Source organism: Eublepharis macularius, chromosome 2 (genome assembly GCF_028583425.1).
Source record: "Eublepharis macularius isolate TG4126 chromosome 2, MPM_Emac_v1.0, whole genome shotgun sequence".
In the NCBI taxonomy this organism is placed as follows: domain Eukaryota; kingdom Metazoa; phylum Chordata; class Lepidosauria; order Squamata; family Eublepharidae; genus Eublepharis; species Eublepharis macularius.
The window spans coordinates 201,092,275-201,110,022 of NC_072791.1; the positions used below are offsets into that span (position 1 = coordinate 201,092,275).

Genomic DNA, 17,748 nt, shown 5'->3' on the forward strand with positions numbered 1-17,748 from the left:
CCTTTGAAGTTTCTCTGCTGAGAGCTGCTACTCTTAGGTCAGCAATGGAATGTCCTGGAAGATTAAAATGTTCTCCTTCTGGTTTTTGAATGTTGTGATTTTTGATACCAGATTTATGCCCATTTATTCTTTTGTGAAAGGACTGACCTGTTTGTCCAGTCAAGAAATTGGAACAGCATTGCTGATGCTTGATGGCATGTTTAATGCTGGGAGATGAACAAGTGATGGTATACTGGTGTCATTAGGTCCAATGTTCATGCTGTTAGAATGAATATAGGGAAAGAGTTGGCATCTTGGTTTATTGCAGGCCCTGGCCCCAGAGTTCATATCCATGTTGGAAAATGCATTGTTGTGAGTGAGGAGTTGTTGGGAGGGGCTGTCAGTGCACAAGAAAAGTTTTGCCTCCCAAGTCCCAATGCCTGTGAGAGAGCAGTAACTATCCAGTCAAATACAGGGAACTCATATTATTAGGATACCCCATATTAATTTTTAACACTTTTTAAGTTGTTTCATTGTCTACGCTCGCTGCATTTCAGAATCACAATAGCCTGTAACTTTCGGGAGAGATCTCTAAATAGCGACCGATACAAGTCCAGCTTCCTAAAAACTTGATCAGAGATCGTTCCCAAGGGAGGAAATTGTTTGTGGAACCAGCATACATTAAAATCTGCTTAACTATGATACCTCATTTAAGTTTTCATTAGACCTTAGAGCTAAGGCACAATTCATAGAAAATTTAGCACGCCCGTTGAAATCTGTAGGGAAAAAGAAGTGCATTTAACGTGCCTGTAGATGCCACTGAATTCCATTAAATTTGAATTAATGCAGTGTAATGGTTGGAGAGTGTTAGGAAGGAATCCCCCCCCCCCTACAAAGTCCATTTGATGTTCTTGATCGAGTCACTGGCCTTCAAACTAAGCAAAGTTTGAAGCCTTTCTCTAGTCTAAAGGGCATTCCACCAACTTAAAGTTGGCGGAAGGCTGCTTCCACTGGAGGAACTTCTGTAAGGTACTACCCATTCTCTCAACTTATCTCGCAGAGTAGATGGAATAAAATTGGGATGGTGGGGTGATCAAAGAAGTCAGGTATGATGCTGCCCAGGGCTCCTTGTAAGAAAGGCATAATAAAAATGTAATGGAATAAAACTGTAGGCCAAACATTTTCATGATTGTACCCAGCGTTTTCCAAAGGCAATTATAGTGGTAACAAACACCCTTTTAAGATCACTGATTTCAACAGCATTACAAGAATGTAACGGTTTAGGACTGCACTAGGACCCTAAATTTATATGGAAAAAAACTTTAAACCAAAATTTAAATGATAAGTTTCTGAAATGCAGGGGGGGAAATCAGGTTTGATTGTATATGTAAAGTCTAGGTATAGCCATTCAGGTGATTGGAAGTGTCAAAGCTGACAACACGATGTATGGTCACAATCTAACCGTTAGGTCCACAATAGCAAACTTTCGAGCATGGGAAACGCAATGATCTGGAAGTAGACTTCTGTGGGTGGATTATTCTTGCTGGATCAGGGCCAGCGATTCTAACTCCTCTTGCTAAGACAGAAGAGGCATCCCTTTACAGTACGTGCATTCATTTTATTTTAAATAAATCCAAATACAACTGCGCTTTCACAAACATTTGTTTAAATTTTAATTGTTGCTTTGGACAGACATGATTTTCATCCGTCATATTTTTTTTTCCTCACAAGTGAGTCACAGTGATAACATAACAGATTCTCTACTATGTGCATGTTCGTAAATCCAATGCAAAGTCAATAGATGCAATCTTACTTACAGTATGGACATTCTGCACTCTAATACACGTGTGCAATCTCATGAAGAGAGGTTTTATTCATTACACATTGGAAATGATTGCTTTCTAAACTCACAATCTGTTCCATTCATACACATTTTTTTAAAAAAAACCCTCATGGGTAGGTTGTAAAAATAAAGACCTTCCTCTGAAATCATTCATTTGAAAGTTCCACTGATAGAACCAAAACAAAAAACCCTAGCTTCAATACAGCATGACCAAAATTGCAATCTGGCACTCCTCCTGAAATCCGTAACACTTCTATATAATATTTAGATGGCAAAAGGTTGGAAAATACTGTAGCTCTAAGGAATATTTCATATACCACATATCATATAGTAAGTGTTAATTTGATATCTGAAACTGAGGGATGCTGTGGGGGAAGCATATACAAGAACCATTTTGTTAAACAAAACTAGCCATTTGGACATTTTATAAAGTAATAAGGCACCACTGAGAAGAAACCATTTTGCTTTCTGCTGCTTGAATGTTGTGCATAATAAAATAAATACTTAATCTAAATATCTGTAATAAAATGATATGATGAATGTAAAATGATTTTTAAAAATATATCTAGTGAAAGGAAAAAAATGAAAGATATGCTTTATACTACCCCAATGTAAACAGGTCCTATTTTCCTTTTCTCCTCTGAATTTTTTTCTGACAATGTTTAACATGTACTTTGAGGAAGTTTCCTATAGCAGAGAAAGTGCTAAAAAGTTATCCTCTGAGGAAAAGAGGGACGCTTGTCGCTTCACTCTTTGAAGGCCACGTGACATTCTAAGCTAAGGCTTTGGTTAGAATTTCAGATAATATTGCACTGGAATTAAAGTCCCCAATAATATTGCCAATAGACATTGGAAAAGAAAATCAAATCTGATTTTCCAAATGCCACAGGAGTGAACGTTTCACCAGCACGGTTAACTGTACATGTCCTTTCTGTCCCACTTTTTCCTTTGCCCTTCACAGTTGCCCATTCCTCTCCTTGTCAAGACGTTCCAGCTGCCTGGCTGAAGAACACAGCTTCATAACTTGACTCACCGAAGAGCTGCCCCAATGGCGGCAGCAACGAGGGAAGAAACAGATAAGAAAAGGCGTATCTCCTTGAGAATGCCTGGAATTTGTCAAAAGGTTCTCTTGCATAACTGAATTTTACCAACATATGTAGACCATGTTTCTATTGAGATTCAGTTATTATGCAAGAGAACCTCAATAGAAACATGGTCTACATATGTTGGTAAAATTCTAATGTAATAGAACGGGCTGTACCCCTCCAGACAGCATGTGGGGAAAGCGGCATTGTAAAATATTAAAACTCTGGCAAATAAAAAGAGGCCGAGGGGTTCTGGTATGCGGTATCAAGATTTCCTTCATACAGAGAATGACAACTCTAGAACTTTGAAACGTGCAGGAAGCACTCGTAATGAAGTTGGTCTTCTCAGAAGTAAGTCCCATTTTATTCGGCGAGGCTTACTTCCAGGGAACTGCTGGATTGCAAACACTATCCCTCATTTGCAGTCTGAAGTGGCAAAATAGTCCAGTCTACCATCTACATTTCCACCGTTTCTGTATTATACCGTGCAGACCATAGTGGTAAAGTGGCAGCATTACCACCTGAAGCGAAAAGGACCCCCGATTCCTTCCCGCTGTCTTCACTGATGCATTCAAAAACAGAATTTTTCTCTTAAGCAACTTGCACAAAACGGTACAGCTGCTAGAGCATATTTTAAGAAAAAAAAATCTCCACTCTAAATACTTGAACTTTATTTACTCTTCAGAAAGCTTTTAAGTGCTCCAGTCTCAACAAAATTCAAGTAGTAATTTATTGATTTTTTTTTTAAAATCTTGCTATGTTCTTTTTTAAAAAGCACAAACACACACAAAAGTGACTGGACCAAAAACTGGAAATGTTAATACTGGGTGCCATGCTTATTTAAGCACATTGCAAAAGAACCACATTGCAGAAGAACCACAAAATAAAAATATTTTTAGAAGCTATGCACAATCCTAAGCGGGGTCGCTGTACTGATCAAATCTGTTCTTTCATTAAAATCTGAGTGAGCAGAATCTTTGGGTACCTGAATGTCAATCTTCTGTACTAGTTCCATCCTCAGAGCGAGCCCATGGAACACATTTCTACATTAGACTCTCTAAACAGCCAGCCAGCAACAATTTTTAAATCAAAATTAGTCGCAAAAAGCTTTTATACATGCATTTGTGTCCCTATATACTGAAAACACTAGGCTAATCCACCCCTCCTCATCTTCTCTACATACAAAGTTCCAACTTGCTTTGAATTTATCTATGGGAACACACAAGGTCTAAAAGCATGGGTCAACCTCTGGGACGCAAGCCAAACAGAGACACCCCAGACCATTTATCTCAGGACACGGCTGGTGCTCCACTCAAGCAACCAAGGTGAATCCCTCATGGTGCAAACAAGTAGCACTGGAAATGACAGCCAAAAAGAAGGCAATGCTTTGTGGCTGTCATTGTGTCTCAGAGCCAAGCTACAAGTGACGAATTACACTTGCCTGGCAAGTGTAATTCATCACTTGTAGCTTGGTTCTCGGAGCCAAGCTACAAGTGATCAAGTGGAGCGCAAGTGAACAGGGAGGAATATACGTGAGTCTATTTACTTGCCGTTCAAGTGTCACTCATCACTTGTAGCTTGGCCCTCAGTGGCTAGCCTGGCAAGTCCTGGATGTGTTGGCGGTAACACTAGGGCTCAGCCTATTCTGTATGTACAACCCTCATCTCTCCACCCCCTCCCATAAAATACCTTTTGTTTTCCAGCACACCAACATCTTCACAGGTAGATGCTGAGTTTTCTTTCAGCACTTAGGCCAAAAAGGGTATTTATCTCTGGTCTAAAGCACAGCCATCGGTCACTCATACAAAGCACCCCTGCAAGTATTTCTGAATTCCCTTTCCCCAAAAGTTAAGACATTTTCATGGGCATCTCTAAATTACTGTTCTTTCCCAACACACACTCTAGATAATATATTCCATCCCCCAATTCTTCTTTTTCCACTGTTCTCTCTTCAAGATTTCAGCAGGAAGGGCATCCCTGTTGCCTCCAATATGCATACTAAAAAAGGCAAACAATATGGGAAAGATGTTCCTCTGTAATGAGTCCTGAGAACTTTGTTACCTAAGTAGTAATTCTATTCAGGCATATACCAAACAACCACCACAGCCCTCGTAAGGTTCCCTTTCTCTTGCCAAATAAGCCATATCAGCTGGACCAAAACTGAATGAACTGAAGACTGGTTGGAAAGTTTAACACAGTTACTCTCTATCACAATGCCAAAAATGTGTAACCCCAGGGCTTTTTTCCTAGGAAAAGAGATGGTGGAACTCAGTGGGTTGCCAGCATAGGGGGGCAACTCTTGACGGGAGGTGGTGTGCCTGGCATCACATGTGCGCGCACTTTGTTTAAATCACCCTTGGTGAAAACGGTCACATGGCTGGTGGCCCCGCCCCCTGATCTCCAGACAGAGGGGAGTTTAGATCGCCCTCCGTGCCGCTCCAGCGGCGCATAATCTAAACTCCCCTCTGTCTGGAGATCAGGCGGCAGGGCCACCAGCCATTTGACCATTTTCAAGAGGTTCCGGAACTCCGTTCCACCGTGTTCCAGCTGAAAAAAAGCCCTGTGTAACCCAGAAATACTTTATATAGCTTTTCATGGGAGGGGGCAGTTCTTTGAAAGCAAATAATAAGAGGAAAGTCAGTGTTCAAAACTAGCCAGTTTTGCACCCAAAAAAGAACTGAAGTGAGAGTTTGTACCGCAATGGAATGTGCCTGGCCTTCGGACACATTCTACTTGTATCTGGATGCTTGATGATGCCGCACAAAAACCAAAGCAAAAAAAAAAAACCCCTTTATAACAGTTTTCAACTATATTGAGAGATGAACCAAGTGAGGGAAGAGAGACTTCTAAGTAACAAGATAAGTATTTGCTAACTTTAGGGGGGGGGGTGTATTTTTTTCTAGCGCTGTTCAAAGGAGACTGCATCGCAGTAAACCACTATGCAGAATATTAAGAGCCACGTGTAAGAGACACTGCAGAGGGAAAAGATAATTGAATTGCATTACCATTAGCAAAGCAAGGAATCAGCCTCCATGAAATCACATTAGAACTATTATATTCCAACGCCCAGTCCAACGGAGGACATACAAAGCTGCCTGGGGTGTATGGGTAAAATTCTTGGTTGAAAACTAAAATCCCAGTTGTATGACGGAAAAAGAGCAAATGCTAAGCAGACAGCTGTCAGGTTTTTTAATGTGTGGTGTGTTTTAAGGGCTCTCCACACACAACAAGTTGCTGGATCACAGAGGAAAATGGTGCGTGCACATAAGTTCACCCACTGTTCTTCATCCACCTTGGGATATTTGCTCAGAAACCTTGGTTCTTTTTTCTTAGCACCTCAATCTAGAACAGCGCACAGGAATTTCCGGTGGGTTTACGAAAGCTGCTGCCCGTGTGATCCCAGCAACTCTTTCCTTTGGTCTCTGAAAGGCTGGAATTCATTCCAGATTTGGTAGTTTGCTTGAGAGAAGAGTAAGGACATGGAATTGTCTCCTTTTCTTTCTCCAAGGATGGAATGCATAGACTTCCATGCCATGTAGCTTTACCATCATAGCACTGATATGATCCAACCGATAGGCAAGCTGAGCCACGCTGCAATGTAGGAGCACATGATGAGCCATTTTTAGTGCACATTGGAAAAAATAAAGGGTGTTGTTCTCTGGGAGAACTCCAGGAGAAATTGATCACACCTGTTTCTGGCCATATGCAATACAGACTCTCATACTTTGCAATGTTACTGGTCCTTGAGAAAAAAAAATAGACTAGGTGACCATCTCACTTTCAATGATGCCGCAGACCCTATGAACAAGATTGGACTCTTGAGTGCGCAGATTTACATTATGTCTTTTGGAACTTTGCAAGGGAATATTGTCTATTCCCCTTATCATAAGCACCTGATTAGAGCCAGGCTCCATTGCTCTAGATATAAAAAATGCCAAGAAAACTGGGTTAAAGATCACAGTCCGTGAATCTACAGTTGGCAAATGAATGTGGAAATCTACAGCAAGCGCTTTCAGTCTCATTTAAACTCAGTGGGAATGAAAAAGGAATAAGCTTGGACCTGGATGCTGCCAGTCTCATTTTGAAATTCTAAAATGCAGTAGGGATTTCTTGCCAGAGGGGAAAAAATGCTTTTGGAGAGGTGGTCTTCTGACAAAACAATAAATGCAAGGAGAGGCTCAAGAGATGTTTGAGAACAGTCATCCGGAAGGTCCCACTTCACCTCGGAATAGGTGGAAGAGGAGGGGCGCCTCTTTCTCTGCGGCTGGATCCACCTAAAGGAAGGGAAAACCCTATTAATTATGTTATCCTGACGTCATGCCCCGTCCTCATTGAGGGTTATGCCTGAGCTAGCCATTTACATGGTTAGGTTAAACAGTTAATTTTAAAATGCTTCTATTATTCATTTACGTAGGTGTTTATTCCCAACTGTTCTCTCCAACAGGGACTCAAAGTGGGTGACAATATGGTTCTCTCCTCCTCCATGTTATCCACATGACCATTCTGTGAAGTAGCCAAGGCAGAGAGAGTGTGACCGGCCCCCAAGTCACCCAGTGACCTTCCACGGCAGAGTGGAATATATATATAAGTTAACGTGCAACTCTGATACGCTTGCATTAACGGCATGCCTAGGATATTGTTAGCACTGGTCAAAGTCACAATGCGATACTAAGCAGAGATACTCTTCTATTGAAGTCGAGAATAACCCTGCTCGGGACCGCCTTGCTGGTTTCCTGAGGGTCAAGCTACATGAAAAGTCAGGCACGGCTTCATCCTCGGCCGATTCCAGACAGCCGTCCGCATCCTGAAACGTCGCGCGTCGTCGCGAGGAAAATGCAAAATATTGTGTTTTCCGCACGACATTTCGGGATGCGGAGGGCCGTCTGGAATCGGCCCTGGTATTCAGTGATGCAATTTTACCTGGGAACTGTCATTTTCAAAAACAGAGCTGTGTGGGCTTACTGCGGAACAGGAGGCATTCCCTCGCAGCTCTCAACCTGGCCACCATTGCCTCTGCCACCTGCTCAGTTGGTTTCTTCCCTCTCCCCATGCTCTAGATGCCCCCCCGCGCGCCCCCCCGCAGTGTTCTGGGTGGCAGCATGCACGCACTCCCAGAGGGAGCAAAAGCAGGAGGAAGCACACAATGGCGGCGCAGCCTCAGACGTGCAGCCACCTCCATGCTGCCATCCAGAGCTGGGGGAGCAGGGAGGAACTAACTGAGCAGCCAGAGTGCTGAGGGGAGGGAGGAAGCTGGCCAAGCATCCGGCAGAGGCAGCAGTGAGGGAATCCTTCCTGTCTCTCCAGCTCGCTCACGTGGCTTCGTCTTTGAAAACTACAGTTCCCAGATAAAGCTGCATCACTGGCCGCTGGGAGGAAACCATACCTGGCGCCTCGTCTAACTTGACCCTAAGGCTTGACCACAGTACTGTAGCCCAATGCATTTATTCTTTTTTTTTGTCCTGCATCATTATCAGTGTTCATCACATGGCTTATGCCAGCTTTGGAAGCATTACAAAGCACGTTTGTTTGTTTTCAGCCCTAGTGGGGTGAAAAAATATACTGCAACACCAAGACAAAACATTTCTTTTTACCCAGGTTTTCACGCTGAAGAGTTTCATCTTTTTATAGCATGCTTCTAATCCAAGGATTGTTTTATGAATGTCATTTTTGTTGTTCTTTTATGGGCTTGTTTTTATGGTTCATTGTTGACATTTTTAGACTGTTGTTATTATGATTTGATCAAACTGTTTTATCTTGTGAGCTGCATGGTGAGCAGTAGGGCGTTCCTGTAGAGCTGAAAAGTGCCCACGTGATTCCTTTTCCTCCCCTCTCCCTCCCCTCTAAAGGAGGCTAAGCTGCTTCAATTCATTCTGCTGCTGTATTTTCATTCGTGACTCGTGAGTGTGTGTGTGTGTGTGTGTGAGAGAGAGAGAGAGAGAGAGAGAGAGAGAGAGAGAGAGAGAGAGAGAGAGTGAGTAAGTGAGTGCGTGCGTGCGTACGTGCGTGCGTGCGTGTAAGCCGGCCTACTGGGCCTGGATCTCCAAAGGAGGGTAAGCTGCTTTGAGTTCATTCTGCTTTATTTTCAGGAAATACCTGGAGATTTTTGGGGAAAGGGGCCTGAGGGGTGGATGTTGCCTTCTGATACACTTCCGGTGATGTTAGGGGGTGTGGCATATGCTAATGAGATATGCTAATGAGTTCCTGCAGTTCTTTTTCTACGAAATGACCCCTGCATAAAACATCAAAAAAGTGTGACCTCCTGCCCCTGCAGTTTGAAGTGGTTATTTATCCCACCACCCCTGAATTCTACCATCTCATTGAGCTGCATGTGCAGATCAGAATTTAAAGATAGATTCAAACCATCATTTTGAGTAGTTGCTGATGCAGAAAAACGATAGGCATTTTGTCAGCATGGAGATTACTTTTCTGAGTGCTTTAATATTTTGTAGAAATCCGTCACAACCCTAGCAAACCTTCCAGATGTAGAACCACTAAGAGATAATGTACTGCAATCCCAACATGTTTCTGTTGCTATTAAATGCCTGTTACCAGGTTATGTTTTTTTTAATGGAGAATTGCCCCCTTCTTCAAAAATTTAGAACAGCAGTATCTGACATCAGGGGAGGAAAAAAATTGGGTGGTATTTTGTGTTGCTATAGGAACACGAGTAGGCGAGAAGCATGAGTGCGGAAATAGCAGGGGTTGAGTGGCCAGGCCAGGGGGGCTGGGAGGGAAAAGGGAGAGAAAAAGAAACAGATCGAGAGTGTAGGAGATAGAGAGCATGTGCATGCACACAGGGGGAGGTTGTTGGTGGGAGGAAAGACTGGACAGGAGATCGAGCAAAAGGTCTAGAAGGAAAACGAAAGAATAAAGATTGGGAGGGTAGGTGATGGGGGGGGGGGGAAGCACATTGAAGATGAACGGAAGCAAAGAATGAAGGCCAAGCTAGACAATACCGCATCCCGGAGTCCGCCATGAGAATGTGGCACCATCTTAAAACCCCTTTTTATAACCTTAAAATCGCCAAAGGGTGTGTGTGGAATCTTGTCAGGGACCACGGTATGATGAGGACGGAAAGGGGACTCCTGTTTCCCCCAATCCCCTCTTATTCCCCTGCAAGGTCCCCAGCAGGATTGGGCCCCCGCTGCAATTTTAAAACTTTTCAAAAAGGCTCCAAAATGGGGCCCCATCTTCATGGAGGACTCGGGTATGTAGCATATTCTAGTCTGAGCGCCTGTCTCCACACCAGTCTTCAGAATTGTCACTGGAGCCTGGCTTGCACACATGGCTGCTTTTCATGGACTGGCTATAGTTCTCGAGCCATTTACCAATGGAAGGGGGTTACTCAGACGAGCCAACTAGATAGTCAGCGGTGGCAAGAACTCAAAACCGCATGCAAATCACCCCTCAGTAAAGCCCAGGACTCTTCTCTCCATTCTCAACCTTGCCATTTTCATTTCTCTTTCATTTGCCAATGCTTATTTATCCAACTTTTCTATAATGTGTTTGAAGCACCTTATACAGTTCTCTTTCAGTAATTACCAAAGGCATCACTATCAAGTGTCTCTAACATAAAGACTTACTTCTGTTGTCGTTTCTTGCCAGTTTACTGGGGTAGCTTTTGTTTGTGGGCGTGTATGGCTCTGGAGGTGGCAAGTCAGACAGAGGATGGAAGGAAAACCGGCTCTCCCACTCATCTGGATAGAAACAAGAAAAAATTCTCTGTAACTTCCCATTACATGCTATGCCATGTTAATGGCAGGAAGGCTTCCCCTTAACATCAGATTCCACCGCTTGGAATCCAACTATTAGGTATATTTTTACGTTCTTCTTACAAAGTTTTCTCTGTCTTTGGCCCCTCCCAATCAGAATAGGTGGTGCTCTTAAATGGTCCCCTTGGGAAACACAGCTCAATTAGTCAGCACCTAACTGTACTTTGTACTTTATTTTATAGTATAGTATAGTATAGTATAGTATAGTATAGTATAGTATAGTATAGTATAGTATAGTATAGTATATTTCGTGTAACATGTTAAACTGAAATTACTCTTACATTTCGTCTACACCTCTTAAACCCTTTCCCTTACCCTTGCAAAAAAAACACACACACACCCTCCAAAACAGGCCTTTTCATGGATCCTAAACTATGAATAAGGACCAAAATACTGGGCATGATTGGAACTGGACATGATCCAGAGGCCAGTGGTTCCTCTAGTGCCAATTCTGGTAGAAGGAACAGAGTTCCCCCCCATTTTTCTACAACCTGCAATGGGGAAGTCTCATCTATGCCGGCGGTTCTCTCTTACTTATATACACATCCTGCCAGAATAAATATTAATTCACAAGCTTGGTGTTAAGCGTCTGTTACTACAATACTGACAAAGGGAGCTCTGACTCTCGAAAGCTCATACTCTGGAAATCTAGTTGATACTACTGGCCCCAAATCTCTTCAACTACAGACCACCATGGCTGCCTACCTGACACAATGCTGAAAACATTCATGGGCTTGACACATTTTAGGAACTTGCTCAATGTTGTAAACAAGTTCTAAAGAGTTTGTGTGGAAGGATTAAGAAACACAATTCAGAGAGTGTTCTGCTAAAGGGGCATCATAAAAACTCATTCCGTTCATTCCAAGGTTATACATTCCTGTGTGGTCCGTTTTCTGTTAATGGGTTTCACAGGAAGGCTGATGATCCCAATTTGTTCTTTTCTATTCATACTAACCGTCATGTGAAGAATCCTGGAACCCGTTTCGGAGAGCTGATGATGGAGGGGGAGGCGGAGGGGGAGGTGCCGGTCCGCCCCCAGGCCTGTCAGGAGGGGGGTGGCGGCACTGGTCCACTTCGGTGTTTATCAAATGCTCCTCGGGAAGGTAACTGTGGAGTAGTCGGCAATGCCCGTGAAGTGCTACCATTTCTGCTGATTGGTGGTGGTGGAGGAGGAAAGGGTCCTGAAGCATAAAAGATGCAAAATCAACAACAAATTACATTTTAGCACAACACTGGGCCTCATCGCACTCTCACTCTCTCTGCTTTTCAGCACAGTTGGACAAGACAGATGATTTTTTATATGGAGAAGTAAAAGTAGATACACAAAGAAGATATATAAAGAGGGGAGAAAGATGAGGAAACGAGAGTTGAAGATTTAGGCTTCCTAGAATCAACCAGGGAAACGTGCGTCATCTTCTTATCATCCGCCACATCCAGAATACTAACACACCCCACAAATAAAATCCATGATACGCTGGCTTACATATTCCACAGTACTGGCGTCAGATGGTTTCCCCTATTGCTATCCCCAATGCCACAGCGACTTGCAGAGGGTAACAAGGATCACCCACCACAATTTATTTCAACTGGATAAGTATTAGTCCACTCAGGCAATGACATCATTACCTGAAAGTTTTCTTGATCCTCAACAAAAATTGCAATCTGTCACCACCAGCCCACAAACATTTCATTGAACCAAAAGCTGACTTGCAGGCATTTTGTAATGTTGCCCACTGAAGGCTCAATGAGGTTGCTCGCAGGCCCCTACAACAAAGTTTGGGGGTTGTTATTTGTGGTTCGATTGTACTTTGTAACGTTTTAAGTTTGGATTTGTAAGCTGCTTTGAGCCATGGACCACCATGCCGGCAGAGAACTTCTGGACTATGTTTTGCTTGTGTTAGATTCAAAATGATGAGTGTTATATCATTTTCTTGCTTATAAGAATATTTTTGCTTGCTTTATTCTCCTGGTAGTTGGAACCGCACCTGTGTTTGGTGGTAAATTACGAAGAGCAAACAGGTCTCAAATACAGTTTGTTCACTTCTCAGTGTCAGTGCACTAGAATGAATGGCAGGAAAATATGTCTAAAACCAATTCTAGAGGATATCTTGCATAGCTTTGTTTTACATTCAGATGCTGTCTTTTAAGTGAAACCACTATTTTTGATCGTGAATACTAGCCATTTGAATGGCAAGGTATTTTTTTTAATGGGCTTTGTATGTGGTAAGGAGGCTTCAAAGATCTGATAACATTACATGTGATCTATTCTGCAGCCACTCCACCGGCTACCCATCCGTTACCGGGCTCAATTCAAGGTATCGGTTATCCCATACAAAGGCCTTCATGGTCTTGGTCCATCATATCTATGGAATCTCTTCTCCCTATGTTCTACCACATCAGCTTCACTCATCTGAACAGTGCCTTCTACAGGCAAATGGGCAAAAACAACAGCTGCCCATACAAACACATTCTGTATTGTGACTCCCACTTGACGGCACGGCCTGCTTGATGAGGTTAGGGAGGCTCCCACTCTCCTGGCTTTCTGTAAACTACGCACGACCGATTTATTCAGGACCACCAATAGGGCTGTAGTAAAAGGAAACGGTTCTGAAAGATGCTTGGTAAAAAGATAGCGACTGTAGACTATTGTGTACGGACTGTTGCTGTAAGTATGCTCCTGCTATTTAATTGCTTAAGCTCTCTTTTAGTTCTGTATCAGATTTATGCCTGTTTTCAGATTTTATGATAGCCAAACCCTACCACATTGTTTATTGGATGTCCCATTGATTAACACTACGTAATCTACTTTGAGTCTCAGTGAGACAGGTAGGCTATAATTAATGTAAATAAAATAAATACCTATCAAGTGATGCACGGGGACTGGATCCTTTCCCACATCCAGATCTCATCTCTGGATATTACTTAGCACCTTGACCATTATAGAAGTGTGGTGCATGAGATAAACATGACATCCAGTTCCAGTTTATAGACTTTAAAATCCCACATGGGATTTTTAAAGGTATGGACTGAAGTCAAATCTTCAAACTCTCATGTTACACCACCGTGTTAGTTCCGTTCGTGTTTTTACCAGATGGCCTTACCTGATCTACTGGGCGGGTCTCTTACAGGAGGTGGCGGCCTCTCGTTCGGTGGGGGTGGAAGAGGTCCGGAACGGACAGAGCCTGGCAAGCTTGGTGGAGAAGGAAAGGCTAGAGATGAATTCCTTTGAGGAAGTCGTGGCATTTCGTCATTTCCGCTGGCTGTTGGTGGAACCGGAGGTGGGCCTGGCCGACTTGGAGGAGGAGGGGGAGGGGGAGCTTGTGAGGCAAAAGATGGCCGAGGTGTGGAAGGTACCGGAGGCTTGCTGTTTTGAGGTGGAGGAGGTGGCAAGGAAGGCTCTCTATTAAGAGGTGGCCTGTTCACTGCTGGTGGTGGTGGTGGAGGTGGCTTATCTTCTGCCACCCTGCCTGGTGTGGGAGGAAGAGGCGGACGGTTTGCAAAAGGAGAATAACCACCTGGTGTTGACTGGCGAACATTTCCTCCCAATCCTACACTTCTATTTCCTGGGAAAGGTGGTGGCGTAAGCCCTAAACTGGCTTGCCTAGATGTTGCTGGCACAGGAGGCGGCCCTCTATTGTACAGACTTGATGGGACAGGTCTCGGAGTATTTGGCACAGGAGGGACAGCTGCGTCAGGCTTACAACTGGCATCGGGCCTTGGGGGAGGCATTCGATTTCTTTGTGGCTCTGGAGTTGGAGTTCTTTGCCCAACAGAAGGCCCTGGAAATCTCCCTACACCGCCTGAGGGTGAAAAGGGCTTTGCCAATGTCACTCTTCCTCCGGGTGGAAAAACTGGACCTCTGCCCCCTGGAGAATCTGAGAATGCAAAGATGGGGGGAAATGGCATTAAAAGGACTGTTTATAATGAACGATGAACAGATGGTTGCAAAACTGTAGAAACATTTGTATCAGTTCAAGAACCTAAAGAAGAATTGGGGTCTGGAGATCTCTTTAGAAAAGCCACAAAAAGATGATCAGCTAGGATTTGCAGTGCATGCGCACAACGCATGCTCCATTTTCTCCCGCACTAGCCTCTTTCTCTCCCCCGCCCCCAACAAGCAATTGTAAACACTGCAAACCTTGCATAGTTGCTAACCTGCTGCAAAACTGACAGGATCTACACAGTGGGGAGGATTTGGTGTCTATCACTAGCCTTTCTGCAGAAAGAGAGAGTCTCTCAGAGAAGCTCCGGCATACTAAATGCTATGGAGATTAAGAGGGGATCCACAAATAGCTTGTGACATAACAGATAATACCAGCTCTGAAAGACTTTGTTGAATCAACACAGGCGGAAAGATCACCTTGCAGGCCACTAAGTTTGAGTTCTTGCAGTGGATGTCACCAATCAGGAAGGCTCCAATCTGCCCTGAATTACAGTGAAATCTCAAGCAGAGCTACATTCTGCTATATAAGCGGAAATCAGTAGCTCTGGTTATGATTGCACTGCTAGATTGTTTGGCCTATTCTATGGCCCATAAATGCGGCTGGGAACCAAACTAGCTCATGGGACTGAAGGCATATTATGGCTCGACAGAAACACTCGTGTTTGGACATATATTTCCAACAACATCTTGCAATACTCACAGTGGGAATTTGCACAGTCTTTCTGATCCATTCAAAACCAATATGGCCTGGAACAGCAATCTACTGGTTGGACTTCAACCAAGGAAAACTGGGTTCCCATCCCCGCTCAGGACCAAACTACACACCACGTTTTTTAATACAGCAATTCCAAAATGGGGCAAATAACAGGGCCATATTGACTCAGGAAAGCCGTGCAGTCGGGGAAGCAGAAGCCCCCTTCTCTCCCCACGGCAGGCCTGGGCCAAATCTAGCTCCTGTTTTAAAAGTGGTTCTTTCCAGTTGCTGTGTGGCTGCAGGGAAAGGGAGTCAGGGACCCCAGACACAACTTGTTGAAAACATAACATTGTGTTGTAGATCACTATCACACTAGTGGTAATAATCGGAGCAACAGTACACCAGCATTGTACAGTGGCTAGAGCATCACACCAGGACCTGGGAGACCCAGATTTCAATTCCCACTGTGTCATGGAAATTTTCTGGGTGTCCCTGGGCCAGTCACATACTCTCAGCGTGACTGCTGGGATTTTTCTAAGTGTCCTACGTTCAGTCATGAAAGAGTTAAATTGTTATTCTGTTTGTTTAGTCAGATAGCTAGTTAGCATGGGCGGTATATAAATTGAATAAATAAATAAATAAAAAAGTAAAAGTTCCCACCATGGAAAGGGGAGTCTTTAGTATAAATGAAGGAACCTAGGATTGTCTATTGGATGAGCTAGTTTATTGGAAGGGGCAATTAGCTAGCAACATATATAATAACAACAACATTCGATTTATATACCGCCCTTCAGGACAACTTAATGCCCACTCAGAGCAGTTTACAAAATATGCCATTATTATCCCCACAACAAAACACCCTGTGAGATGGGTGGGGCTGAGAGAGCTCTGAGAGAGCTGTGACTGACCCAAGGTCACCCAGCTGGCTTCAAGTGGAGGAGTGAGGAATCAAACCCGGCTCTCCAGATTAGAGCCCCACGCTCTTAACCACTACACCAAACTAAAGTTGTATTGCTCTTTGTTTCAGACTAAGTCTTTGCTCAGTCTTAAGTCTCTAAATTTCTCTCTCTAAGCTCCTAGTCTAGCCATCAAGATGTAGTTAGTTAGCTATTATTTTCTCACCAGATGTACCCTTTTCCCGTTATGTAGAAAAGTATTTTTATAGAGCTAAAACCACAGAAGTCTGTCTACTTATTTCCAATGCGCTATTATCAAACTGCTACCTTACTTATCTCTTTTTTAACCTCCACCGCCAACAGTAACCAACCTCATAGGCCTATTGTGAGGATGAAGAGGAGAGGAGAATGCTGTAAGTTACTTTGGGCCCGGTTAGTGAGAAAAGTGGAGTATAAATGAATTAAATGAGTAAATAACGTGTGATCTGGTGCTCAGCAGGAGTGTGCAGTTCGATTCAGAATTTGGATTAAAATACTGAATTTTGGCTGATTTGGTAAAATTCAGGTATTCCAAATAAAAAATCAGGTATCCCGAATTTTACCAATTTCTTTAAAAAAAATTGGTAAAATTCAATCGTTTTCTATAGGAAAATCACTCTGGGAGCTATCTAGTGGGCTAGAGGGGTGATTTTCAACCAAACCTCACCAAATCTGGAGGGAACTTGCTCCTGACTGTCCTCTAAAGATCCCCTGAGTTTCATGAAGATTGGATCCCAGGGTCCAATTTTATGGACCCCCAAAGAAGGTGCCCCCCCACTCTCCATTATTCCCTATGGGGAAAAATATTTGGGGGCTATCCCAGGTATCTGGGCGCTATCATTCACAGCAGCCAGATGCTGGGTTCAGCCAGTGAGGTAACACCACATAACAGAACTTAGCAATACCCAACCACAAGCACAAGGCTCTCTCTTGCTTCAGTTTGCTTCTGTTGGGCTATGTTGCAGTGGTGTCCGTTGCTTCAGTTTGGTTTGGGTGGAATGGATGTGATTATTTGATGTGGTTTGGTCGCCTTCCTTCACTTTGGTTCTGGGAAGAATCCATTCCTGTGCTTCGGTTTGATTTTATTGATAACCTTAGGGTCTGTCCTACTGAGTGCCATGAAACCCAGCTACAACTGTGGTGATACTAATGACGGCAAAATGAAAGCTGTGGGGGGAGGGACAGAACACAGCAATTAACCAACTCGAAATGGTGATCTACCAATTACATGTTGATGCTGCTCCTCCTCCGAGGAATTCAGAGCAATTATCTTCCCTTCCCCCTCCATTGAAGGGAAAGAGAGAGATGAGAGAAGACAAAACAAAACAAAGCTCAGGTTTGTTGTTTCTGAATCCCATACAAGAAGGACATAAATTCAGACATTATAATAGAACATTTCTCCTGGCACATTCTCAGAATCAAGGACTAATCTATAGCCATGCTACTGGCAAACAAAGACTGATCTGCATGAGGGGTGGCATATTTTCTTATCTTACT

General features: G+C 43.4%; 1 protein-coding gene across 1 annotated transcript in view; it reads right to left on the reverse strand.

The window, feature by feature from the left end:
- Window positions 1-1,628: 1,628 nt before the first annotated feature.
- Window positions 1,629-17,748, reverse strand: part of WIPF1 (WAS/WASL interacting protein family member 1) — an 84,914-nt gene continuing 68,794 nt past the window's right edge. Inside the window, 5 exon segments of the mRNA XM_054971085.1 lie at window positions 1,629-7,181; window positions 10,491-10,604; window positions 11,635-11,734; window positions 11,736-11,860; window positions 13,781-14,554. Of these exon segments, the coding sequence (XP_054827060.1) occupies window positions 7,126-7,181; window positions 10,491-10,604; window positions 11,635-11,734; window positions 11,736-11,860; window positions 13,781-14,554 (1,169 nt within the window). The 3' untranslated portion in view covers window positions 1,629-7,125.